Source organism: Biomphalaria glabrata, chromosome 10 (genome assembly GCF_947242115.1).
Source record: "Biomphalaria glabrata chromosome 10, xgBioGlab47.1, whole genome shotgun sequence".
NCBI lineage: Eukaryota > Metazoa > Mollusca > Gastropoda > Planorbidae > Biomphalaria > Biomphalaria glabrata.
This window is the reverse complement of record NC_074720.1, coordinates 26243589-26270234: the sequence shown is the minus strand read 5'-3', so window position 1 is coordinate 26270234 and position 26646 is coordinate 26243589. Positions and strand designations below refer to the sequence as shown.

Below are 26646 nucleotides of genomic sequence, written 5' to 3'. Positions count from 1 at the left end.
GAATCATCAGTTCCAGTTGACATCTAAGGATACAATGCAATATATATATATATTATAGCTTTTATATAGCGCTACTTTCATGCTTATAGCATGCTCAGAGCGCTTTTTGGTCCAATCTCATTTGTGGACCAGTGTGGGGAGGGGGTATCTAGGAGTTGGTTTTCCGTGCTGCCTTTAGGCGCTCAGTAAACACAACTCTGTCCGAGTCGGGTGTCAAACCTCGAGCCCCTTTCTAGGTACCCAACCAAGCCAAGTTCAAGCGCACTTGGCCTCTCGACCACGCAATGTCAAGACATTAAGTAGATCTTCAAGCATTTTAGATGTTTAGTAAATGATATTTAAACTTGATTTTCAAATACTTCAATGAGGACTGAAGAATAAAACTCTGTAGGATAGTTGGGACGACATATGCAAAGATGAGCAGCACCTGATAAGTGATAAAAATGCTGTCTTGTACCACCAAAACAAGCTCGTTTTAGGACCTTGATCTACCATCCCAGCTCAATGGTAGATTTATGCCGCTAATAGTTTTCATTTAGAGACACATTCAAGAGTGACCAGAAGAAGACTTTTATATTGTTATAAACCTGGTGGTGGCACAGATGGGGGTAGTGGTGTGAGTTTATCAGCCGATGCAAATCGCCCCAGGCCAGCGCTAGACGAGCAGTCAACTGTGACGAGTTACGACAGTCGAGTGTCAAACAGGACGGTTCGGGAATGATCGCCATCGTGAACAGAGCTCAGGGGCGTCACGAATGATGTGGTCATGTGACGAAGCTAGAAACGTCGAGCGGTGTTCCGTCCGTTCTAGAAGGCCAGTAGGGACCCTATATAAAGAGCGGAGGTGTCCAGTCAAGACGGTTCACGGCAGGGGTTCAGAACACGGTCGACTACAGCACAGTTCAGCGGTGTGGTTCTGTACGGAGCATTACGACGGTTCAGTGCGGAATACTGTAAAGTACAAATGAGACGAATGGCGTCTTGATCTTGGTCTGTGATCGAGTCCGACACAACGAGCCCAGTGTGTGAAGTCAGTCCTGAACTGTTGAACCCAGTGCAAGCCCGGAACGAGACGGCGAGGCCAGTGCAAGAGTTGATACGGCGGTACGGTGTTATCAGAGAGATATTTGTACAGTGTACGTGTTGCCAATATTGGCTGTTATTTATTCAACTATTAAAGTGTTACGTTACTCTGGAGCCCTGAGTTGTCAAGTTCTTTACGTTGGTGGTGTATGGTGCAGTTTGCAGAGTGCCTGGATAGTGAGATTCGTAACACTGGTGTCAAAAGTGGGATCAGATCAAATCGGATAGGAACGGATCTACTATGGCTCGTCTGAAACTGCTGTACGAACTCAAAGTGAAAGAACTGAAGCGAGAGCTACGTGATCGAGGGCTAAAGACAAGTGGAAACAAAGAAACCTTACAAGCACGCCTCCGGGAAGACATAGTGGAAGAAGAGGAAGATCCAGACACTTATCTTTTTTCAAGTAGAACCAGATATGGAGGAGCTCTTGAGCTCAATGCTAGGAAACATCAATTCCAAGATAGCCGCCATGAACCAACGTATACCTGCTGTGGAGGAGAAAATCATCAATACAGACGTTTGTTCAGATGCTAAAACCAGTGAGAGGAGCCTTGGTGGTGATCATGAGAACCCATTGAAACCTGATGAAGCCGTTGAAAGTCATATGCAAGTCGAGAGATACCAGCAAGGTTTGATCCCAACAGACGTTGGTCCAGCTGCCAAGACTGGAGAGGGAAGTCCTGATGGTGGTCAAGAGAATCCAAGGAAGCCTGACGTCGAAGTTGATGGAAATTTGCAAACGTTCAATCCACCTGGCAACTTGTCCTTCCAGACTTTTAAATGACAACAGCCATTGTAGAGCAGCGTGATCTGTCCTAAGGATAAATTTTTGCCCATATAAGTATTTGTGAAAATGTTGTATGGCATCCACAACTGCCAGTAGCTCACGTCTTGTAACACAGTAGTTTCTCTCGGCTTTGGACAAGCTCCGACTAAAGTAAGCTATAACCCTCTCAGTTCCATCTACGCTTCTTCTGAACAAGGAGCACTTCTTTGGATTCAATTTCATTCCAGCGTTTCTAATTCTTTCTAACACTTTCTTCAGGTTTGCAATATGTTCCTCGAAGGTTCTGCCTATGACGATAATGTCATCTAAGTAAACAAAACACGTGGTCCAGTTAAGTCCTCTTAACACATGCTCCATTAGTCTGTCAAAGGTGGCTGGGGCGTTGCAGAGGCCAAAAGGCATCACGGTAAATTGCCAGAGACCATTACCAGCAGAGAAGGCTGTTTTATCTCTGTCCTCAGGGTGTAGTCCCACTTGCCAGTAACCGCTCTTCAGGTCAAGGGTGGAAAAGATCTGTGACCCAGCAGTGTGTCCAATGTGTCGTCAATCCTAGGAAGCGGATAGCTGTCCTTGTGTGTGGCGTCATTTAATAATCTATAGTCAACACAAAATCGAGTGGATCCATCTTTCTTCTTTACCAAGACGATGGGTGAACACCATGGACTGTTGAATGGTTCAACAACCCCCTGCTGCCTCATTCGTTCTATCATGTCCATAGCTTCTTGGTGTTTTGCTAGCGGCAGGCGACGTGGTTGCTGTCGGATGGGCCTAGTGTTTCCTGTGTCTATTCGATGCTGGATCAGGTTTGTTCGCCCAAAGTCCATTTCATCAGATGGCAATATGTCGGAGAACTCTCTGAGGAATCATTCTGCTTTGGTGTACTGTTCTTTTGACAAGATCGTTTTGACTTCTGCCAGAAGTTTAGTAACCTGTGGTTCGCTGGGTTTGAGTGTTCCGTCGGGATTTTCACTGCTGCAGTTTCATATCATCTCTAAAGCATGGCAACCAGCGATGATGCTACCTTCCCGTAAATGTTTCTCTACTGTGCAGGCAAGGTTGTATTTTCTACCAACTTAACCCTTCTGACTTAGCCATCTTCTTCATTCTCGTCGCCAAGCAAGGGTACTTCAAGGTCTCCACATTGTAAAGTGCCTCCGCCGATATTCAGGGAAAAGCCCTATTATGCAGTCATCTGTGACGTCAGCAATCAGGAATTCGTGTTTGAATGACTGATTCCCGATCTCGACTGTTATGTCGATCAGGCCTTTTATGGGCATCAGTTCTCCGCTGGCTGTTTTCAATGAGTAGGCTCTAACTGGCGTTTTCTTGCTAATGTCCACTTTATCCGTCCGGAAGGCACGACATGGCCTAAATTGTGCCGATGTGCCTCAAATCAAAAATCAAAATCATTATCCATCCGGATGACTGATCGTGAGGCACCAGTATCTAGGAGGAAGTGAAAGTTTTGACATCCAATTTTTCCGATGACTTTCAGACTCTTACTCTGCCCTAGCACGGCATTTTCATTTAGAGACACATCCAATAGTGACCAAAGGAAGACTTTTATATGCTCCCCTTTTCATTTAGAGACACATCCAAGAGTGACCAGAAGAAGACTTTTATATGCTCCCCTTTTCATTTAGAGACACATCCAAGAGTGACCAGAAGAAGACTTTTATATGCTCCCCTTTTCATTTAGAGACACATCCAAGAGTGACCAAAGGAAGACTTTTATATGCTCCCCTTTTCATTTAGAGACACATCCAAGAGTGACCAGATGAAGACTTTTATATGCTCCCCTTTTCATTTAGAGACACATTCAAGAGTGACCAAAGGAAGACTTTTATATGCTCACCTTATGCACAAGAAAGTGGAAGATACAAAGCTAGAAGATTTTTTATTCTCTAGTCATCTTTAATTACATCATTCTCACAACAATCTTTCAAAAATATTCAGAGAAAAGACACTACCACAGTTTCTACTTTGATATAGTCATTCTCAAGACAATCATTCACAGGCACTCAGTGAAAACAGGCTAGCTCAGTTTCTACTTTGATATAGTCATTCTCAAGACAATCATTCACAGGCACTCAGTGAAAACAGGCTAGCTCAGTTTCTACTTTGATGTTTGTGCAGGAGGTTGGTGCTAAGAAATAATAATCTTCTATTCTGGAGAAACATCTAAATCTAATCTGTCAATAGACTTTAGAGTACATAAATTAAAAACATTTTTTTTGTTTCTACCAGAAACAATTCTATTAATTTCACTTAAGAACATTTCCAGCTTCTTTGAGACTAGTTAAGCTTTTTTTTGTAGAGGCAGTAGTGATTTGCAAGAAAAAAAAAACAACTTTTAGTTTGAAAAGCATTCTATAAATGTGTATGCCCCACATGTAGATCAAATTTTCTTGACCCCACCCTATTTTTTCTATCCCATTTCAACCTGAGAGCCCAGGTCCTCACTAGTGAACCTTCAGATAAACGTGTACCTTGTGGGGTAAGAGAGGTAACTGGCAATGTTTGCCATGCTCCAGGCCCATGTCTCTCTCAACCTGCTTGTAAAACAAACCATTGACAGAAAACAAGTGAGGCCTCTGAATCACATAGGGCCACAATTCTTTGTTGTCAAGGGCAGCAGTCAGTGCCAGGGCAGATAATGAGTGATCTAAGTTATCTCCACCTGAGTACAAACAAAGATAATCTTCATTTTAATCAACAAATACAATTCTTTAATCAGCTAATCAACAATTTTGTACAATAAAACTGGTTAATATTCCTTAATTTATGGGTCTTAATACATACACAATTTTGTACAATAACTAGTTAATATTCCTTTGTTTATGGGTCTTAATACATATATAATTTTGTACAATAACTAGTTAATATTCCTTTGTTTATGGGTCTTAATACATACATAATTTTGTACAATAACTAGTTAATATTCCTTTATTTATGGGTCTTAATACATACACAATTTTGTACAATAACTAGTTAATATTCCTTTGTTTATGGGTCTTAATACATACATAATTTTGTACAATAACTAGTTAATATTCCTTTGTTTATGGGTCTTAATACATACACAATTTTGTACAATAACTAGTAAATATTCCTTTGTTTATGGGTCTTAATACATACACATTTTTGTACAGTAACTAGTTTATATTCCTTTGTTTATGGGTCTTGATATAAAAAGCAAAAAGAGAAAGGAAGATGTGTCAGAAGGAAAATAGAAAAGAAACTCATGCCATGGACATCTCCCAACAAATTCACTGGTGCCAATAGAAAAGAAACTCATGCCATGGACATCTCCCAACAAATTCACTGGTGCCAATAGAAAAGAAACTCATGCCATGGACATCTCCCAACAAATTCACTGGTGCCAATAGAAAAGAAACACATGCCATGGGCATCTCCCAACAAATTCACTGGTGCCAATAGAAAAGAAACTCATGACATGGACATCTCCCAACAAATTCACTGGTGCCAATAGAAAAGAAACTCATGACATGGACATCTCCCAACAAATTCACTGGTGCCAATAGAAAAGAAACTCATGACATGGACATCTCCCAACAAATTTACTAGTGCCAATAGAAAAGAAACTCATGTCATGGACATCTCCCAACAAATTCACTGGTGCCAATAGAAAAGAAACACATGCCATGGGCATCTCCCAACAAATTCACTAGTGCCAATAGAAAAGAAACTCATGACATGGACATCTCCCAACAAATTCACTGGTGCCAATAGAAAAGAAACTCATGCCATGGACATCAGTTGTTGTTTTTTAAATATATAATTGGCTCTGTGTTTTTCTTTTTAATTGTTTTCCCTTTTTTATTCTAGATTCTTACAAACAGCAATACAATACAATACAATACAATGAACAGATACTAAATATTAGTAATAAGCTTAACTTTTATTTTGTTTCAGTTGTAGAAGTAATAAATCAATGAGAAAATCACTCAATTAGATGAATAAGGGTAACAGATAGAAACATTTCCTGGATGCGCATCTAACAAAAAACAACAACCACCTTCTCATGTGATAGTCTAGACAATCATTAAATTAGATAAAATCTTAGAATGTTATAGATACATAGTATTTGGACAGTTAGATAAGAAACATTTTGCTCCATTGTTGTTTACATGGGTATTTGACTAATTTAAAATCATCGTCTTTATGTTTTCTAAAACTAAAATATAATTAAACCTGTAAGGCAAAGGATGATAAATGTCAATGAAAAGGGATCTTCTTATTTATAATACAACAATAAATAAATACTTTTTTACCACTTGTTAGCAAAGGATCCATCAGTCCTTGTAAAACTCTGTCAGAGGCTTCATCAAACTCTCCTTCAGCAAAGGATGTCCATGAAAGACCTTTGCTTGGTGTCAGAGGATGGATTATTTTCCTAACATCAGCTGTGGGTAAAACAAAGAGAAACAAATGAAATTACCCAACTAGTGTAACGATGGAATGTGTACACAATAAAAGTTTGTTTTTTTATCATTTAATTAAGATGTTGTTTCAAAACAGGTCTTCCATCCTATGCTTTGTTTTGGTAGATGAAATGTTTAATGGATGTTTAATATATATCAATATACCTAACTTTGTCTCTTATGTCTTATCTTATGAATTACAGATGTTACTTCAAAATAGAAGATAATTACGTCAAATGCATTTCAAATGCCAATCTAGTTATGCATGTTTATCATAGACTTCAACTCTGATAAGACACTTGTTTGTTTTCGAATATTTTTCGCTGAAACTGATTTTTTAAATAACTGAACTATTAATAAATTGATTTAAGAAATATTGGCCATGGCCAAGCCTTGCTTGATAGCTAAGATCGTGAATGAATGAATCAAAGATTATAATAAAGATTTGAAGGGTGATAAAAATATAAAAAAAATAGTAAAGTTTCTAAATTCAAATTAAAATGTGGCATGATGTAACTCTAAATTTGAAACATTTTCATTTAATACAATGACTCTGACTAGAAACAAAATACTCTAAACTTTAAATATGAAAGATATATAATTTATATTTAAATTGATGTTATAAAAACATAAAAAGACTTGCGTTAATCAGAAGAGCTATTTGGTTTATAACCAAAGAATATTGACAGAAGAGAAACATAAAGTGTCAAACAAAATCAGTAATGACAATGGGTTGAAAGAGATTATACAGATATACCATTAAGCACTAATAATGATGGAGCTGTGAATGTGCACAACCAAAGTTCTCTGGTTCACAAGCTATCAAAAGAATGATTAGTCCACTCATTATCTTGACAACTAATTTTACTTCTAGTAACTCTGACAACTGTACCCCCTAAAGATTATTTTGCTCAGTGAAATCACCTCTAACAGTTTGTATTTCCTGCTTGCCAATGTATGGACTTGTAGAATCTTATAGGTGTTATAATAAGGAGTTTATTCTTCTTTCAGTCTTAGCAATCAGCACCCAGCTTTCCCCAATCTTAGAATATGCAAGTCATGGAAGGTGTTAATTCTTCTTTCAGTCTTAGCAATCAGCACCCAGCTTTCCCCAATCTTAGAATATGCAAGTCATGGAAGATTACAATATTAATTGTACTGAGAAAGTGAGTTCATCCCTTGATATCCCTTTGACTGAAACTATCACTTACAAAAATCAAAATACAAAAGTAAAAAAACAATTTTATTCCACATGAAACTTCTTGCCTGTTTAGCAGATTTCCCAGATCTACAGGAATACTAATGCCTTAGTACAATCTCAATGTTTTAGTTTAGTAATTATATGAACTCTAGATTGGCACATAGAGATTAGGAAATTTGTAAGAGGCAACCAGGTTTTGAAAAAACATGTGCATGAAAAAAAAAATACACATTCTAATAATCGTTTTAAAAACAATAATCTGTTCCTTACTTGAAACTTTAGCAGATTTAGCTTTAGGTTCTAATTGATCAATAATATCTAGCATGATCTTATCGCCAGGCTGTATGGGCACCTTGAAATCACTCCCAGAACCAGGGGGAGGTTTAAGTTCTCTTGGTGGGAAGCCATGCCTGATCCTCTGGTTGGTAGGTGTTACACCCAGTGAGGAGGATATCAAAGACTGCAGTTCAGTGAATGTACACTCCGATGGCAGATCAAGAGTTACCTGGATAAAAGAAAAAAAAGTTGTTTTTGGATAATTATAATTACTTTTTAACATATGACTAATTAATTTTGTTAACACATAAACATAAAACTATTTTCAAAATGACAAAAACAAAAGACATAAAATTAACATAAAAAATAACTTGTTAAAGGCATCTATAAATGTGTCCCAAGAAAGTATCTTTAAAAATAAGTTTCAAGATTATAGGTGAAAAAAGACTAAAAGAAAAAGTGCTTTACTAATTAATACTGAAGAAAAGAATGATATACATATATATACTAAATATAAACCCAATGCTATTTTCTTGGGGTTAAAGATCTTATAAATAAGGTGGTTAAAAAAAATAAAAAATATGAAATTACATTTCTGCCATCAGAAGTTGACAGCCTGATTCTCTTATTGGTGGCAAGGGGGTTAGAGAAACCAGCTGCTGTATTCCCTGAACTTGTGTTGGAGACTGAAGACTGGTTGACTTGAGTTTTCTGTGGACAACATCAATACAAATACTTCACAGTGTCAAGCATTCCAACAAAAGTGTCTCTATTGAACAAACTAGGTTGTAGGGTAAAATAAAGTCTTATTCCAATAATGCAGGACTAAGTTTAAGTCAATCAATATGATGACAAAATTGGACATGAATTTATGTACATAAAGAACATAGTCCAAAGATATCAGAGTTCATAAACATTATGAAATTATTTAGTTTTATTGGTGACATGTTTTAAAAGTGAACGAAGAGTATAACGATATGGTTTTGAGGCAAAAGTTTGACAAATTTCTATATCATACTTTGTCTTAAATACTCAGAAAGACACAAAGATGATGACATGTTTTTTTTATTCCATATGCTAGGACTAATTCTTATAAGTACTCTTTCTTCCCTAGTGCCATTTGAAGAATGGGTTCCCTGAATCAGCAAGGAAAACTCATCAGATAGATCAGGGGTGGGCAACATTTTTGTATCGAGGGCCGCATTAAAAAAAAGTTTGACAATGGCGGGCCGCATATATATATATATATATATATTAGAAAGATAAGCTTGCTGTGTAGAATGTCTTTTAATTCATATATATATGTTTTACGATTTTTTTTTAATTGCTGTTGTCTTTTTATATCACAATATCCCCACAAATATACAGTTGTACTTAATGTGCAGTATTTTATTTCTAAAATTCGTGCATAATTTTTCTTAACTGTGAAACTATCTCACTAGTTGTTACCCCTGTGTATGACTGCTGTCAAATTACAGTTTGTCAATATTGACCAGTGATTATACTTGTTTAGTTTCCACAAAAAATGCTTGCTCACTGATGTTCCGGAGGTTAAATGTCGGGACGAGCGAGGCCTTCCCTTGTGGAGCATCACCAGAGAATGCTGACCATGTCCTTCAATGGTGCATACTAAATCAAGGGACCCGAACAGGACTCTCCAAAGACTATTCGTAGGGCTGCCTCATCTGGAAACCACTACGCGGTTCCTCTCAGATATAGGATTGCTGATCTGAACCCTTCAACATGTAAAATGAGAACGAAGAAGAAGAACTGATGTATGTGTACCCAAATAGTGTGAACAGCAGCAAAGTTTTTTTTAAGTGTGGAAATACAGCTTCTGGTACCCATAAAACTCCCGTGGTAGTGATGACTGGAACTTCTCATTGCTTTGAGTTATGTCCTCTGGAGCTGAATCGGCTTCTCTTAATAAATATTGTACTTTTAATCATTTCACTAAAGATGGTTTCACCTTTCAGCAAAGGAAAATGACAAAAAAACTTTTTTTTTTGCTTGCCTGTATAAATGGGAAAGCCTTGTTTGAAAAGATTTAACATGCATTTACATTTCATATGTAAACAATCAATTGCAATAGCAATTACAAAGTACGGGTGTGAAATTTTGTCTTCCACTCTTCATTAGAAATATTGTTAACAAGGTCACAGTCAAGTAACATGACAATTTCATCCTTGAGATTTTATATCCTTCTCCTTTGCATTGCCCATGCTAAGCTAGCGGATATATTGGATCATTTATTCATAAATCAGAACTACCCGTGGTTAACTCCCCTAGTTTTCTACTTATTGCTTCCCAATATAATGTTTAAATTATATGCAGCTTTGAGCAAACTTTCCTGTTTCAAGTTTATGGTTTTCAATCAAAGATTGAGCTCTATCAGTTGTTACACTTGCCATCTTGTTCCAAACCTACCCAATACTCAGACATCGTGTCTTAAATTGAGTGTATAGCCAATAAGCATAATCTTCGTTTACTTAAAACATTTTATAATGAGACAGTTTCAATAATTTATATAGATATTTTTTAAAATATTTGCCTTTTTATATCTATATACTGTGTGCACATCTGATTTCTGTACGTGTCGGCGGGCCGCATAAAACACCTCGGCGGGCCGCATGTGGCCCGCGGGCCGTAATTTGCCCACCCCTGAGATAGATTGATAGATTTAAATTTTGTTTAAATAGAAATATGAAATGATCCATTTCATATGTTCAGCTTTTGTTGAGAGGAAATATAAATAGCATAGTGTTGCATCTCTTTGTCTCTCTTTTATATTTAGAACTGCATCACATCTTTAATATCAAAGAGGGTGAGGAGTAAACAAGAAGTTTACATAACAATCCACATTCCTATCATAGAACACACTAGTATATGACAAACTTGAATGTCAAACATAGTGAAGGTTATCCAAAACCTGTTGGAAACAGATAGGCATGTAAAGTGGGGGGGGGGGGGGGTGTGTGTACTGCAGTTCACTCTGAACATCTTAGGTTTTAGCACAAAACAGAAACAATCCAACTGTGGTCCCCACAAAGTACTTTACATTGATATTCAAAATATATTTCACCTGGTTTCCACTTTCAGGAGAGTGTCTTCGTTCTGCAGTCATTTGATCAGAGAGTTTCCTCTGCTGTTTTGGGGCATTAGCACTGATTTGTTGCCTCACCTTTTTCTCAGCTTCACTTTTGGTCAATTCTTCTTTGTGAACACTCTGAGCAAAAGTGAGAGATAAATAATAAGAGAGAGTAAAAGTAAACATTTCAAAGGAGAACATTGCAATATTATGTATAGAGAACAAAAAGTCAGCAACAGAATATTGTTAAGTTGTTTATGTTGTATAGTCTAGTTTTGTTGGTGTGAAGTGAATTCTAGATAAAAAGAATGATGAATAAATTCTTATTAGTGCAAACATGGAACTACAATGAGAAATGTTCATTTAACATGGAACTACAATGAGAAATGTTCATTCAACATGGATCTACAATGAGAAATGTTCATTCAACATGGATCTACAATGAGAAATGTTCATTAAACATGGAACTACAATGAGAAATGTTCATTCAACATGGGACTATAAGAAATGTTTAATTTTAGTTTCTAATATAATTTATAACCATAACTTTCAGGAATGTGTAAAATTATGAGATAAAATTTAGAAAAAGGTCAGAAATTTTTTAAATAAAAGACTATATATTATTATTAAGTGTAAAAAAAAATAGCAATGCAATATCATAAACACTTATTTATGAACACTTATTTATGAACACTTATTTATGAACACTTATCTGAAACACTGTTAAAAATGAATCTCAAACATGTGTCTCAGCTACCTGATGACCAGTTAGAATGACTTTAGACACAGTGTCTGCAGACCAGGAAGCCTGATGGTCATTCATTGCATGCTGACTTGCAGAAGTCCTGCCACTACTCTTTGGAACAATGCTGTTGGTATCCATCTCAGGTATTTGAGTCTGTTGCAAGATTTGATCCACAACTCTCTGAACAAGTCTCTCACTGCCAAATTCACCTAAAAAGATTTTCATAACATGAAAAATGTTACATTCTAAGTCAGATGAAAATAAGAGAGAACAAAAACTTTGGTTTTAATGCAAGAATGTTATATGGCTAGCACAAAGATGGCTGCCTGGTCATGCAGTATACACAATGGACTGTCATTCTGTCGTCATGATGGTCCCAGGTTCATAACTTGCCTGCTGCAATCTCCCGTCGTCCAGTGGGAGGTTTAGACTAGGAGGTAGATTTTCTTCAACTCTGAAGAAACATCCAAAACATGTACAACATTTCTACAAAATGTTTACAAGACCAACTTTTTTTCTATCAAAAAACAGGTAACCATCAGGAATTAGATGAAATCAGAGATTTTCACTAATATTATAAATGTATATTGGATGAAAGGAATAGACGAAATGATTGGATAATATTTTGAAAGACAGGTTCAATAAGAATGAGATGCTAAATATTTCAAGAGACAAATCTCAAGATATTAAACTACTTACCAGGGAAAAGTTCTTGCACCAAATTCTGAGCCAATTCATAAGCATTACTGTTGAGGTTTACATCTTCCTGGTCTTGAAACCAGTCCAAGACTCTAATAAATGATCTGCCTCCCCACTCCAAGTCTACTTTTACACTTGTTCAAGTAAACAAAATAAAGAGTTAGTATTAGTCAAAATCAAGAGTAGGAAAAATAAAAGGGACAAGCTAAATTTTAGAAGAAATAAAACTCCCTCCATGGCGCCAATAATGTGGAGCATAAATAGCAGTGACAAAAAACTTTTGGTTGTTTTGTCTGTTTGGATGTGCATCTTTAATTATCAATCATTTCTTTTTTTAACTTTTTTACTGAAGGTATTCAATACTACAACCAAAAAAAAAAATGTTTACCATTTTATATAATAGTGATTTGCTTATCAAATCACTTTTTTTGTTGTTTTTTTTTTTGGGGAAATGAAAATCTAAAACCTCAGGTCATATTTTTGTGTTTGATGTTTATAACCAAGACAAATGAAAATATTTACCGTTTAGATGTCCCATCATACTCATGTCCATTATAGAAATGTTTAAATCCACAGCTGCACTTGTTAGACCTTGTTGTTGTCCTGTCACCATTTTTGTAATGAACTTTGTAGTTGGCATCTACTAAGCGAAACTCTGCTTCAGGTCTACAAATAAGAATGTCAAGCTAATGTCAACATCTGATAGTCTCAAGGTCACAGATACAATGCACTGTTAACATGGTTTAAACAAACAAAAAGGTTAGAACATAATGTCTTGTCAAATTTAGGACATTTTAGTGAAGAAGTCTGCAAATAATTTAGATCAAAATCAATTTAAATCAAGATGAATTAAATGTTGATTGAAATTTTAAGAAAGAAAAATAAATATTTAATCCTAATATCAGAAAAAAAAATCTAAATATCAATATAGAAAATGAGAAATAAACATTTTAACTCTTTGGCTCAGGAACAATGCACAGGACGTTGACTTAAAGTGAGCAAAAGGTCGGATCAATGCTAAAATCATCGCTATTTAAAATTAATTTTTTCGTTTGTATTTCTCCAATTCAAGTTTTTATTGCTTAATTTTATATAGAGTTTGTTTTGTCTAGATTTGTTCCACCAAGAAATATGGGTGTCAACCTGGACTTAGTCAGCACTGCATCTAATGAGCTGGAATGTTGTTTTTTTTTTATTTATGCTGACCATAGGATTAAACTTAACACCCCTGCTAGAATAAGATCCATTTTCAGAGAATGGAGACCTATAACTATCAAGAAAGACAGAGTATGTAAACACTGTAGGTCAGGGAGAACAGTTTATATTTGCGCTGGATGGGAATCGAACCCACAAATTCATATTGACTGCTTCCATGAATATCGCAGCTAGAATGAATAGTTAAATACTAAGTACATGAAGAACTTTAGAAGAAAATACAATACATATATAGTTTTAGTGTAAAAGTTTTTTGCTCCAAGTGTGTTGCTTTTTTTATGGGCTTTTTCGTTAAAGTAGTGACATTGGATTTTTAGTTCCAGTTTATTATTTTTTGTGTCTATTGCTGTTTCTTCTATGGTGTTCTGTAATAAATGGATAAAAATGAGAAAAAAAGTTCATTGGATTCAATTTGGACAATAAATTTCTTATTACATGCACTTGGATGGATATTTTCAAAGTCAGTTGATGAGTTTTTTAAATTTTATATTCAAAATCCAAAATTACAACAACAACATGATTGATTTACAAACTAGAAAACTTAAGGATTAGAAAGAGCATGCATTTCTCTTTAATTCTATATCAAAATATTTTTTTTCCAATAATAACTAAAAAAGTTATACAAGTTAAAGCGAAGTGAAGTAGCGCACTCCGAAATGGCAGAAAATTTAATTCCGTCCAAACATGGAAAATAATTCTGGATAATGCATTATGTACAACAAAAAAATAGGTTATTGAAAAATTAAAAGAGGGATCATAATAAAAGAGACATTTTATTTTTTTATTTATATATTTACTTTAAAAAAAAAAAAAAAAAAAAAAAACTTTTCTAAAAAAAATTCAGAGCAGCTTTTCCTTGAAACTTCCAATTGAGTCATATCATTAGCATTTCTGTTATATTGTCTGCACAGGAAATAGCCTTAGCTTGGATTTTAAAAAAAAACACTATTTAAACATTTTCTTTTCACAAATCTAAAAATAAAATATTCCTAATTTTTTAAGTTCTTAAGTGCACCAACAATTAAAGTAATGTAAAAATGAAATTTGTTTAAGAGAACTAAATATGCACATCATATGCTCATGTCATTGGAATACACAGTTTTTCAAACAATCCAATAGGTAGTTTATGCAATGCATCACATCCTCTCAAATGGGCCAGTGGGGGGGGGGGGTGTAAGTTGTGGTTATTTTACCAATGTTTTGAAAATGAAAATATTTTAAGTAAGAGAAGTCATTTCATATTCTGATATGGACCTTGTAAAATGTATGGCGTTTTCACAAGAGGCAAGTGCAACAATACTGGCTCAAAACTTTTTGAATTAGACATTTCAAATGTCTCTGTTAATTTGATTCTTTTTTACTTTCTTGTGTCAGAATGGTTCAAATTCTTCTATCATTATGCTGACAATGTTGAGTAACAAAAAATATGTCAGCGAGAAGACATAATCTAGACAATGTTGATCTTATCATGATCAAGCTCATTACAGACTTAGTGCACTATATATTTAGTGTGCTGTATGTACCTTCAATCTTCCTCACATAATATTACTGGCCAGTGCTGCTACCATATTTATTAGACTTTACTTGACCCTTGAACTTTTTTTTTTCTAGAATGAATAAAGAGCCCCAATTGCAAAAAAACACTTCAATATTGGCTTTTTTTTTTTTTAATTCTCTCTTCTTCATTCCAGAAAAAAGCTTTGTAGTCTCCAAAACAAAAAGATTTTCTGAAGTGCAGAATGCAGGAATACACTTTCAGTGCACACCCAGAACACCTTGCTGAATGGAGCAGTGCACACCCAGAACACCTTGCTGAATGGAGCAGTGCACACCCAGAACACCTTGCTGAATGGAGGGAAGGTTTCAGCCTCTCTAAAAATTAATTTCCAAGGAAGAACTTTTTCCAGTATACAATACACTTAAAATGTTGTGCACAAAACATTACTTTCAAAAAAAAATTAAATTAATGGACTAGCTTTATTGCATGTTCTTTATGTAAATTTTAATTCTAAACATAGTGATAATATAAATGAAAAATGAAACTGGAAAATTGTGTTACATTATTATATGGCTTTACATTTCTTTTCTTATTCTTAAAACCTTTCTGGACCCTACTGAGGGAGCTTGCAGTTTTCCTCCGGGTCACTTGCTGCTAAAGGGGGTATGGACAGATTTTTCTTATTTAATGGAGCGCCGCCGGTAAAACTTTGAGAAACACTGATGTAATGTAATAGTTGTACTTATGTTATAGACTGAAGATGATGATTCATTTGTCATTTGTAACAAAAACCCAGCAAATACTCATGCTGGCCATATGCAGGCAGGTGACAAACAGGACCTTATGCATTCTTTTCACAGGTCCAGCATTGAATGTGAATGCAGGCAATATTATATTTTGTAAGGAGGGAGATAGGATTGTGGTATTGATAGTTTTTTATTGACACACTTATATTAGATATGTGTCCTGGGGGGGGAACACACATACTTCTTTCAATGAACAAAACAGGATTTGTATCAACTCTGTAACAAAGTAATACAAGCTGGGCATGTTGGAACAGGCTCTTATGTCATGTTTCAAAGTTAAAATAGTTTTAATAAATTCAAATATATTAACCATCTTACTTTGCACAGTGAGGACAGCCACTAGGTTTGTGAGTTCCTTTAATAACTACTAGTCTATCTTGAGTTGCATCATACAAGGCTTTGCAAACTATAAAGAAAAAATAATTTACAGTTACATTGTTACCATAATAAATAAGTTTGCAGTAACTGTTTTTTGAAAAGCCATTGAAATTTGTTTCACTTAACTAGTTTTTTAAAACTAAAATCTGGCTAAGTATTAAATTGATAATAAAATGCATTACACATTTTGGTCAATTTTTTTTCTAAAACAAAAATAGTGTTACTGTAGCAATCAAATCTATGATTTTTCTTTTTTTTTTTTTTTAACTTCAAAAATGTTTGATTTCCTGGACAGTTACACAAATATTCTAAATATTTCATAGTTCAAAAAAAAATAAATTTTGAACAAAATATTTTTAATATAACTAACTATAAACCTTTAAACAAAAAAAAAATTTAAAAATTCATTTGCAACGTAAATAAAACTACAATAAAAAAAAACAGTATTTCATTTGTATTTGTTAAAATAAATCTCATTGCAAAAAACATAAAAGATAGTATTAAAATACAACAATAAATTGTTTTTACGATTGCAATAAAAAATTTAAAATAAAAAAGGAAAGGAAATGTTTAGAATTTAAGAAGCTTTTCCAAATATGAGGAAAGACTGGCTATGAAAGACAATTGTTGGAAGTGAGAAGGCAAGCAAAAGGTAAAAAAGAATTAAGGATTTAAGCCTAAGGTACATAGATATCTTGTTACCAGTAAAAAGCAGCACCTACCATGAAGTTTGTATGGGACTTTCTCCCTCAGTTTCCCATCCAAGGACACTGCCCGAGCATACAAGTCACCCCCTGGGTATAAACGATCTTCACTGATGTCATTGGCTAAACAGAGGCTGTGACACATTGTACACATGAACAAAAGGCGTTCCTCTACACTGAGTTTAGTCTTGTCCATCAGAAGCTCAATGTTCATACCAAACACAAAACCTATAAATGAGATGCACAGCACTCAAAAAAAAAAAAAAAATTCCTTCACAGAGATTTCAAGAAAGAATATTTCTCATACACGGACGTGTTAAATGTTTTTTTTCTTGCATTTTATGTTTGAACATCTAGTTAATATTGAACTGCTTGGTTGTTTTTTATTTTAAGAGTAAAAAAGCTTGAACTGTTTCCATTAAATTAAATAAATAATTAATCTTATGTCTTGAAATATTCTAAATCTCACCATGAGCTTTAAACACATGATGATACATGTCTGCCAACAATGCTGCTGATATCCTGTTGGTCTTGTCAAATAGTTCTGACATTGCTGCAACCAGACGCTGAAAGTAAGCCGGCTGAGGAGAGTTCCAAGAGACAAGTCAAGTATATGGTCCACAGGATAGATGACTGAGATAGTTTCATCTTTATGAGACAAGTCAAGTATATGGTCCACAGGATAGATGACTGAGATAGTTTCATCTTTATGAGACAAGTCAAGTATATGGTCCACAGGATAGATGACTGAGATTGTTTCATCTTTATGAGACAAGTCAAGTATATGGTCCACAGGATAGATGACTGAGATAGTTTCATCTTTATGAGACAAGTCAAGTATATGGTCCACAGGATAGATGACTGAGATAGTTTCATCTTTATGAGACAAGTCAAGCAGAGATTAAACATATGTATATATATATATTGTTATGAACATAAAGATAAGAGAGCCGAGAACCATGTCTGTATAGTATGGCTTTAATACACTGAATGACTACACAACACACATTTCATGAACACATTCTCACGGACGAGTTACAAGCACATGTAAACATAAGAACGACAACCGATACAGAATATAATTTTCATAACATATATATATATATATATATATATATATATATATATATATAACATATATATATATATATATATATATATATATATATATATATATATATAACATATATATATATATATATATATATATATATATATATATATATATATATATATATATATATATATATATATATATATATATATACAGAAAGGCTCAGGCTGACTGATTCATTCATTTACCACTAATCACTAATTCTTCCACGTGGCATAGATGAGAAAATAGGAAAATTTAACCTGTTATTACTTACCTTATGCCTATAACAGCTAAGCCCTTTCAAAACTGAAACAGCAGTAGTTTATTTCCCCAAAATGATTTTTTTTTTTGCAGTTTTGTACAGTATATTAACATAATAGCAAAAAATTCTACTTCCACTTTTTTTTTGTACAAGAAACATAGAGCCTAACAAATATTTTGTGACAGAATTGAAAAGGCACTAATTTTCTCACTTAGGAGCATTAGCAAAATTTTCACCAAGTTATTTACTTAGAATAATTCTGTGGCATTTTACGTCTCGAGAGACTATCTTTTTCCTTTGCAATTTCTTGTGTGACTAAAGAGGCCAATCCTTAATACACAGCTGCGGTCGCAGGTTGGGCATATGTAATCACAAGAAGCCGCTGCATTTTCACCCTTCTTTTTGCTTCTATTATGTATGGCATCTGCAATCCGAGACCCTTCCTTTATGCTCTCTCTCCATGTGGATCTATCCAGTGCTACTTTTTCCCAGCTGCTAGTGTCGATTTTGAAGAGCTTCATGTCACGTTTGCATACATCTGTATACCGTAAAAGTGGTCAAGCAGTGGCTCTCCTGCCTTCTATTAGATCGCCATGCAGGATGTCTTGTGGAAGTCAACCTACTGGCATTCTACGAATGTGGCCAAGCCAGCCAAGGCGTCTGCTGCTGATAACAGAGCGGCTGTCCTGGTACCCTGCTCTTCGTAGCACTTCCTTATTGGTTATCTTATCTTGCCACCTTATTTTAAAGATCCGCCTTAGGCATCGGACATTCAGCTTTTTTCCTGCCATGAGTAGGTTGATCATGGTTCACTTCCGTATAGCAAAGTGCTCATCACAAAGGTCCGGTTGACTAAGGCTTTAGTACTTAGAATAATTAAGCACTTTAAATGACCATTATGGTTAATTTTTTCAAATTAACTTTTGTTCAATTTGGCAGGTGGGGGGGAGGTGAAAGGCTAGTTTGTATTGTTATGTTTCTCCACTATCCAGGCTCTCTGCAGACTGCACCACACGACACAACCAATCTAAAGAACTTGATAACTCAGGGCTCCAAAGTAACAGTTTAATTTCAAATACATCACAAATACTGTACAGTTGGCAACAACATTACACTGACTGTCCAAAAACCTTGCCTCTGCTCCGGACTGACTTCACACACCATGCTGGTTCTGACTTCGCCTCGTACTGGTCACATTGCAAGGTAACGTGAAGTGTCTTGACTCTAAAACACTAGCTCTTTCATAGGATCCCAACAGGCCTTCTAAAATCGGATGGAACATCACTTGACCACTGGTTGATCACATTCGCAGTAACTTGCATGCATACTATTTACAACACAGGTCCTTGCCAAACTAGTGTACTGTCACTCGTCAGGGTTGACCGCTTGTCTAGCGCTGGCATGGGGCGATTTGCATAGTCTAAAAACACACACAGCACTACCCCCCATCTGTGTCACCACCAGGCTTATATCAGTATCTAGAATCTCATTTGGGTATTGCTTGGTAGAGGAATAGATAGATATTGAAGGATTAATGGGTTATGGCCTAAAATTGTTTGACATATTTCAGATGTACCTACAGAATGGAAGACTATTACACCCTAACCCAAACCTCCAGAAAGACAGCAGAGCATGATGAATGGCAGGGTTGAAATGTGGAACCATCAAGATAGCAGTCCAGAGTGACAATAGAGTTACGGAATAATAACACAAAATGAAGTTCAAACTTGCCTGCAAAACTTTTTCACCACCAATCTGACAGCAGCCTTGTTCATCCATCTTGACATAGTTCTGAATCTCAGTATCTGCAACTCCCCAGGCACGTTGGACCATGAATTTTGGTAATACAGGACATTTTTTACCTGATTAATAAATTGAGCATTACATATATTTTTTTCTTAAGTAGATGATAAAATTCCTTAGAAATAATTGAATGAATAAAGAAGACTCCATGGTCAGGCCAACTAAAGTGTAGAAGTATTAATAGATTACAGTCATTATTATTATTGCTTTTGTACAGCAGGTCTTTCATGCTCCAACAGCACATTCAATCTGGTCCAAAGTCTTTGTTGACAAGTGGGGGTGGGAGGGGGAAGGGTATCCGAGAGAAGGTTTGCTGCCTTAAGAGCTCAGCAAGAAAAATTCATGAAGAAAATGTCTATACTAATGAGGATTCTGATGAGAGCTCCCCTGACACTCAGTTTCACAAATGTATCAATGTAATAAAGAAAAAGTTCCCCTTTCAGACCATGTGATCTATTAGGTTAGGTCATCTGTTTCGTTAGCCAATGGATAATGAGCAGGGTGTCATGTGACCAGCACCACGACCAACTGCCTTTACTTTCCCCAACTAAAGTCAGGTACCCATTAGAGTTGGGTAGACTCAGGAGCGATCTAAAAATCCTGAAATTCAAAATCTGTCTTAATCGAGATTCGAACCCAGGACCTCAGGCTTGGAAGCCACTGCGCTTCCTTGTCAATGTAATAGTCCTGCATTTTCTTGCCACTGCCGATCAAAAACAAATATTAAAGAAAGCACAGTAAGCACACACTTTGGAGTTAGTAATGGAAGTTTGGATAACACATTCAAAGAATAATATTTTCTCAAAAATGATACTATATGGAGCCTAATGCATTAATATTGAAAAAGGCATTAAAGATTTTCATTTTCCTAAATATTTTAACCCACAATGTCATTAAGTTAAAAAAAAACAACATGGCAGATAAATGGCTGTAATGATAAAACAGTGGTGTTGTTTTTTTTTATTCAAGGGTATTCACAAAAGATCAATAATCATACAAAGCACAAAAGATCAATAATCATACAAAGGTAATCTTACAAAATCATGAAATTTAGAGACCTTTCAGGATAGAAGAAGTAGCAAAGGCACATTTCTCATTCCATATGCTTGGACAAATCTGTACAACTGCTCCTTCTTCCCTAGTGCTATTAGAGAAGCGTGGTCGAGAGGCCAAGTACGCTTTAACTTGGCTTGGCTACCTAGAAGGGGGCTCGAGGTTCGACACCCGACTCGGTCAGAGTTGTGTTTACTGAGCGCCTAAAGGCAGCACGGAAAACCAACTCCTAGATACCCCCCCCCCCCCACCGGTCCACAAATGAGATTGGACCAAAAGCGCTCTGAGCATGCTATAAGCATGAAAGTAGCGCTATATAAAAGCTATAATATATTAGAGCATGGAATGGGTGGCCAGAGCTAGCCAGGGAAAGTGCACATCTTTTAGAGAGAAAGAAAGAAGACAACCAAGGGAGGGAGCATACACTATTTTAGACATGAGAGAAATTACATGGAAGCTAAACAGTTCTGTTGCCCTACTATTGTAAAATATCTATTACTATATGTTACCTTTAACCCCTACTAAGGGTATGAAGTGATTCCTTCCAGGACTACTCCATGCTATACAGATTGGTGTGTTTAGAACACCATCTTTGTTCATGCATTCAGAAGGAGAAGAGAAACATGGCAGAAAAATGGCTGTAATGATAAAAGAGTTGTGTTTTTTTTTTAATTACTTTTTTGGTATTCACAAAAGATCAATAATCATATATTACAAAAATTAACTTAACGAAATCCACAAAATACAATAAATACACAAAGTAATCACCACACACAACAGATACTCAATGATTGGATTCTAATGTAAAAAATATTTAGGATTTCTTTCTTGTCTCAATACTATTGATGAAAGTATTTTGCTAAAAGATGTAAAAGCTTAATAGCCCTTGTTAATCAGTAATTTAATAAACAGAGCACTATTTCTACCAGGATAGTTCCCTAGGCTTAGCCTAAAAATAATCTTTCAGGAGAGTTCCCTAAACTTGGCCAAATAGTATTTTATTTCTATCAACATTTTCTCTAGATCTGATCTAAAAATAATATTTCCTTTCTACCTGAATAATCCCCTGGGCTCTGTATGCCTTCCAATGAATCCAACAATATGATTGGTCGTTTCAAGACATTAGCCAAACCAAAAATGTGAATATTTCTTAGACCAGTAGGTTCTGCTCCAATTGGTATGAAATCTGGCTCACACTCTCGAATGATTAGCTGCCACTCACTTTCATCAATGAAATCCTAGAATAAAGGGAAATAAATGTTGATATGATTTTATTTGCTGTCATCCAAAACTTTTTTTTTTAATTTGTGTGTGTAAACATTTGTCTGTATTTCACAACAGGAGTTTCAGACATTGTGTTCCTGTTAGATTTATTTGTAATTATTAACTCAGCCACCATTGATTGATTAGTGATACTAAAACTAATATTTTCAATCTCACTAACAGAAGCCACATAATGTGTGTAGGAATAATATTATATTATTGTTTTAAATAATAATAATTATAATGACAATGGGGTAAAACAAGGCTGTGTCCTAGCACCCACCCTGTTCAGTATAATGTTCTCTTCTATGCAGACAGATGCATTCACAAATAGAGATAACAACAGGATAAATATAACATACAGATTTGATGGTGGCCTATTCAACCCTAAGAGGCTCAATGCAAAATCAAAAATAAAAACAGCAGTAATTAGGCACCTGCTATTTGCTGATGACTGCCCTAAATGCCTGCTCTGAAAATGATCTGCAGAGCATTGTCAGTGACTTCTCAAGAGCATGCTCAGACTTTGGCCTTACCATAAACACAAAAAAGACTGAAGTCTTATATTTGCCAGCTTCAGGGAAAGCCTACTCAGATCCAAACATCAAGATAAATGGACATGATATAAAGGCAGAAGACAGATACACATATCATGGCAGCACACTCTCCAGAAACAGAAAGATCGATGATAAAATTGACCTGCGTATCGCCAAGTCCAGTGCATCCTATAGCAGACTTTCTAAAAATGTATTGATCAGACGAGGTATCACCACAAACACAAAGCTAGGGGTCTATCAAGCTGTCATCCTCCCTACATTGCTCTATGCCTCAGAAATGTGGACACAAAATAGTCTTAAGTTAACTTATCTGTCAGATCTTGTTCTCTATCGAGGCAGAAAAGAAATGAGCTACTCTAGTGTAAAAGCGTGGGAAAGCGGAAGGGGGCGGAGATGTCAGGCAAAGATGAATGGGAAAAGGGGGTACCCATGCCCGAATTTTATAGGAGATACATTGATGATGGCATATGCATAACATCTCTGACAGAGGATGAACTTATCAAATTTATTGAGTTCACAAACAACTTTAATCCCGCCATTCGTTTCACTCATACTATTTCCAGAACTACAGTGAACTTCTTAGACATAGAAATAAACATAACCCAAAATTCTCTGTCTACATCCTGCCATAAAAAAGATACTGACAGCCATAGCTATCTTCTATACTCGTCATCCCATCCACCATCCTGTAAAGATTCTATCCCCTACTCCCAACTTCTACGTATCCGCCGCCTTTGCCAAGACGACAATGACTTCACTGAAAAAGCCACTGAAATGATAGAGTTTTTCTTGCGTCATGGCTACCCTCAAGCTATTTTAGACAAAGCCTTATCCCAAGTGGAGAATCTTAAAAGAGAACAAGCTTTCAAGAAAAAAACAAAATCTGACAATGATGAGAGGCCCAAATTAATATTAACCTACCACCCTCACAATGAGAAAGTAAAAAACATCTTTCTCAAAAACCTGAACATTCTCCTAACAGATGAACATACTCGCGACGTCTTTTCATCCCCACCTCTTGTAGTATTCAGGCGAGACCAAAACCTACAAGACATATTAGCACACACTAAACTCCACAACATTTCAAGTGAATATGGCACTTGGCCATGTAAGCGACGTAACTGTCAGACCTGCAAACACATGCTCGCCACCCCCACCATCACCTGTCCTCAAATGACCATCAAGATCAGTGGCAAATTTAACTGTAATAGTAGAGGAGTCATATATGCTATAATATGCTCAAGGTGTCAGATGGTCTATATTGGAAACACAGGCAGGACCTTAAAAACACGACTCCAAGAACACCTTAGAGACATTCGTAACTTTGCAACTAAGCCCGCCTCTATCCATTTTAATAACACACATCATAGGGGTACCACTGACCTCCTCGTCACTGCTATACAACAATGCAATGACAAAAACACCTGCCTGCAGATCGAAAACAAACTTATTTACATGTCAGGCACCCTCCAACCTAACGGGATCAACAACCAGCACACTTTTATTTAATATGCGATGGACACTAACACTACGGTACCCCCTTTTCCCATTCATCTTTGCCTGACATCTCCGCCCCCTTTCGATTTTCCGCGTTTTTATACCAGCTACTCATTTCTTTTCTGCCTTGATAGAGAACAACATCGGACAGATAAGTTAACTTAAGACTATTTTGTGTTAATTGTTTTTTATTCTATTTTTTGTTTGTTTTGTAGCTGATGAAGGCCTTGTGGCCCAAACGTCCTTTGTTTTACTTGGTCCGACAGGGTTACATATATGCATGTTTTTGTATTTTCTATATGGCCAATTAAGGGAAGGAAAGCGCTAAAAAAGTGGACAAAAAAAACGCTTTAGGGACACCCTCAAAGCTTCTCTTCTTCTTCTTCTAACCAGCTTTATTGCTGCTGAGCTGTGAGCTCTTTTGCAGACTGTGCCAAGGAAAAAAAGTGAAATGAGAAGGAAAACTCCAAACCTCCACTTTGTGGTGATAATCCCCCATCGGGGCTTGGAAATGAACAAGAGTAATAAATAACCCCACTGCCTTTCCACTTGCATTTCACTAAGCGAATAATAGTGGACCTTCCTCCCTCTAGGTGCTTTTTGACGGAGGTCTGGATTGCACTACTTCAGACGGAGGTCTATGTCTCACTACACTCTACTACTGGAGATATACCCATCATGAAGTTTTTCTGGATCTGGTGAATGTGATAGCGTGAAGGGGCCTGGATCCAGGATGTGACGATTCCACAGGGCATACCCAGACACAGTCCACCTTAAGCTTTCTACTGCAGAATAGTTTCATTTGGAGAGCTCTGTGGATGGCGGAGAATGGACCATTGGCCAACCCCACCTTAGCCAACCCCACCTTGTTCCATGGATATTTCGGTTACAGTCTTTAGACCCAGATGTTCTTTTATGTCAGTATTGGAGAAAATTGCCAAGACCAAAAACTTCCTAAAAATGCGGGGATTATATATTTTAAAAAAAAGCCTTAGGAAACATCCAGCCTACACTAAGTGTCAAAGCTTCTCAGAAAGCATTCAGCATTAACCCAGCCAGTTGGGAGACAGAAGCACATGACAGAGCATCATGGTGTCACGCTGTGAAAACTGGCACACAAATTGCTGAGGAAAAGAGAACAGTGCTGGCAGAAGTAAAGTGCCAGAGAAAAAAAAAAGAAAGGCCAATGACACTAGCTCTAGCTGAAATAGCCTGCCCAGTATGCTGCCAAACATTCCGGGCTCACATAGGTCTCACCAGCCAGCCACAAGAGGAAGTACAAAACCCCAGTGCAAAGCCCTCAGCCCCCTGATGACAAAAGTGGTTATCATCGAACCAAGATGAACAAACTAAATTGTTTTAAAAATAATAATTGTGTAATCTCAAATTGCTATAATATCAAAGTATCCAAAGAATGGAAAAATATTGAATATTGTATTATCTTGTATTATCCCAATGTTATAACCACAATATTTTCTAACAAGTTTCTTCCATGACCAACCAATACTTAATTTACTTAATACTGGTACTAAACATAAACACTTAAAATCTGATCACTTTCATACATGTAGTAATAGTTCACATATTTAGGCAGTGTTATCACAAGCAATGGGGATGCACATCATGATGTTGAATGTCTGATAGGGAAGCAAACAAATCCATCAGCCTGGAGACCATGATCCACCTCAATACAATGTTTGTCCTAATGGCCAACTAAACATCTCAACAGAGATGGCTGACAAAGATCTTTGGAATAACATATCAAGATCAAATTCTTTCTCGCACAGTCGCTCATCCCCTTAGTAAAATGGTTACCTAAGAAGTATGAGATTCATGGGACATATCCTTAGGAAAGACATAACACAATTACCAAAGTCAGCCATAACATGAAAGCCAAAAAGAGGAAATCAAAAGCAAGGTTGTCAACGTATAACATGGTGTCACAGCTTTTAGAAGACCTAAAATCTATGGGCACCAGCTGAATGACAGACCTCTTGGAGAGAGCTTGCCACAAGGCGCCAAAAGGTGCAGGAGGATCTAAGTAAGTCATGTAAGTAGGCTACTATAGTAAATGAAATTCTGATTTATAATAAACATTTAATGTAACTTTTAGATCTTCAATCAAAAATTTAATGTAACTTGATTTTCAATTAAAAAAATGTATGTAACTTTAAGATGTACAATAAAAA

General features: G+C 36.0%; 1 protein-coding gene across 4 annotated transcripts in view; it reads right to left on the bottom strand.

Annotated features, from left to right (window-relative positions):
* The window catches only part of LOC106054444 (deubiquitinating protein VCPIP1-like), a 43968-nt gene that overhangs the window by 7872 nt on the left and 9450 nt on the right, over positions 1–26646 (bottom strand). For all 4 annotated transcript variants that reach the window (XM_056044676.1, XM_056044678.1, XM_056044677.1 and 1 more), the window contains exons 6-19: positions 22195–22378; positions 21650–21778; positions 20016–20146; positions 17396–17507; positions 16945–17154; positions 16163–16250; positions 12848–12991; positions 12326–12459; positions 11639–11835; positions 10876–11019; positions 8385–8504; positions 7788–8022; positions 6167–6298; positions 4361–4551 (exon numbers count right to left, since the gene is read on the bottom strand). In XM_056044676.1, coding sequence (XP_055900651.1) covers positions 4361–4551; positions 6167–6298; positions 7788–8022; positions 8385–8504; positions 10876–11019; positions 11639–11835; positions 12326–12459; positions 12848–12991; positions 16163–16250; positions 16945–17154; positions 17396–17507; positions 20016–20146; positions 21650–21778; positions 22195–22378 — 2151 coding nt within the window. The remainder of the gene's footprint in view (positions 1–4360; positions 4552–6166; positions 6299–7787; positions 8023–8384; positions 8505–10875; positions 11020–11638; positions 11836–12325; positions 12460–12847; positions 12992–16162; positions 16251–16944; positions 17155–17395; positions 17508–20015; positions 20147–21649; positions 21779–22194; positions 22379–26646) is intronic.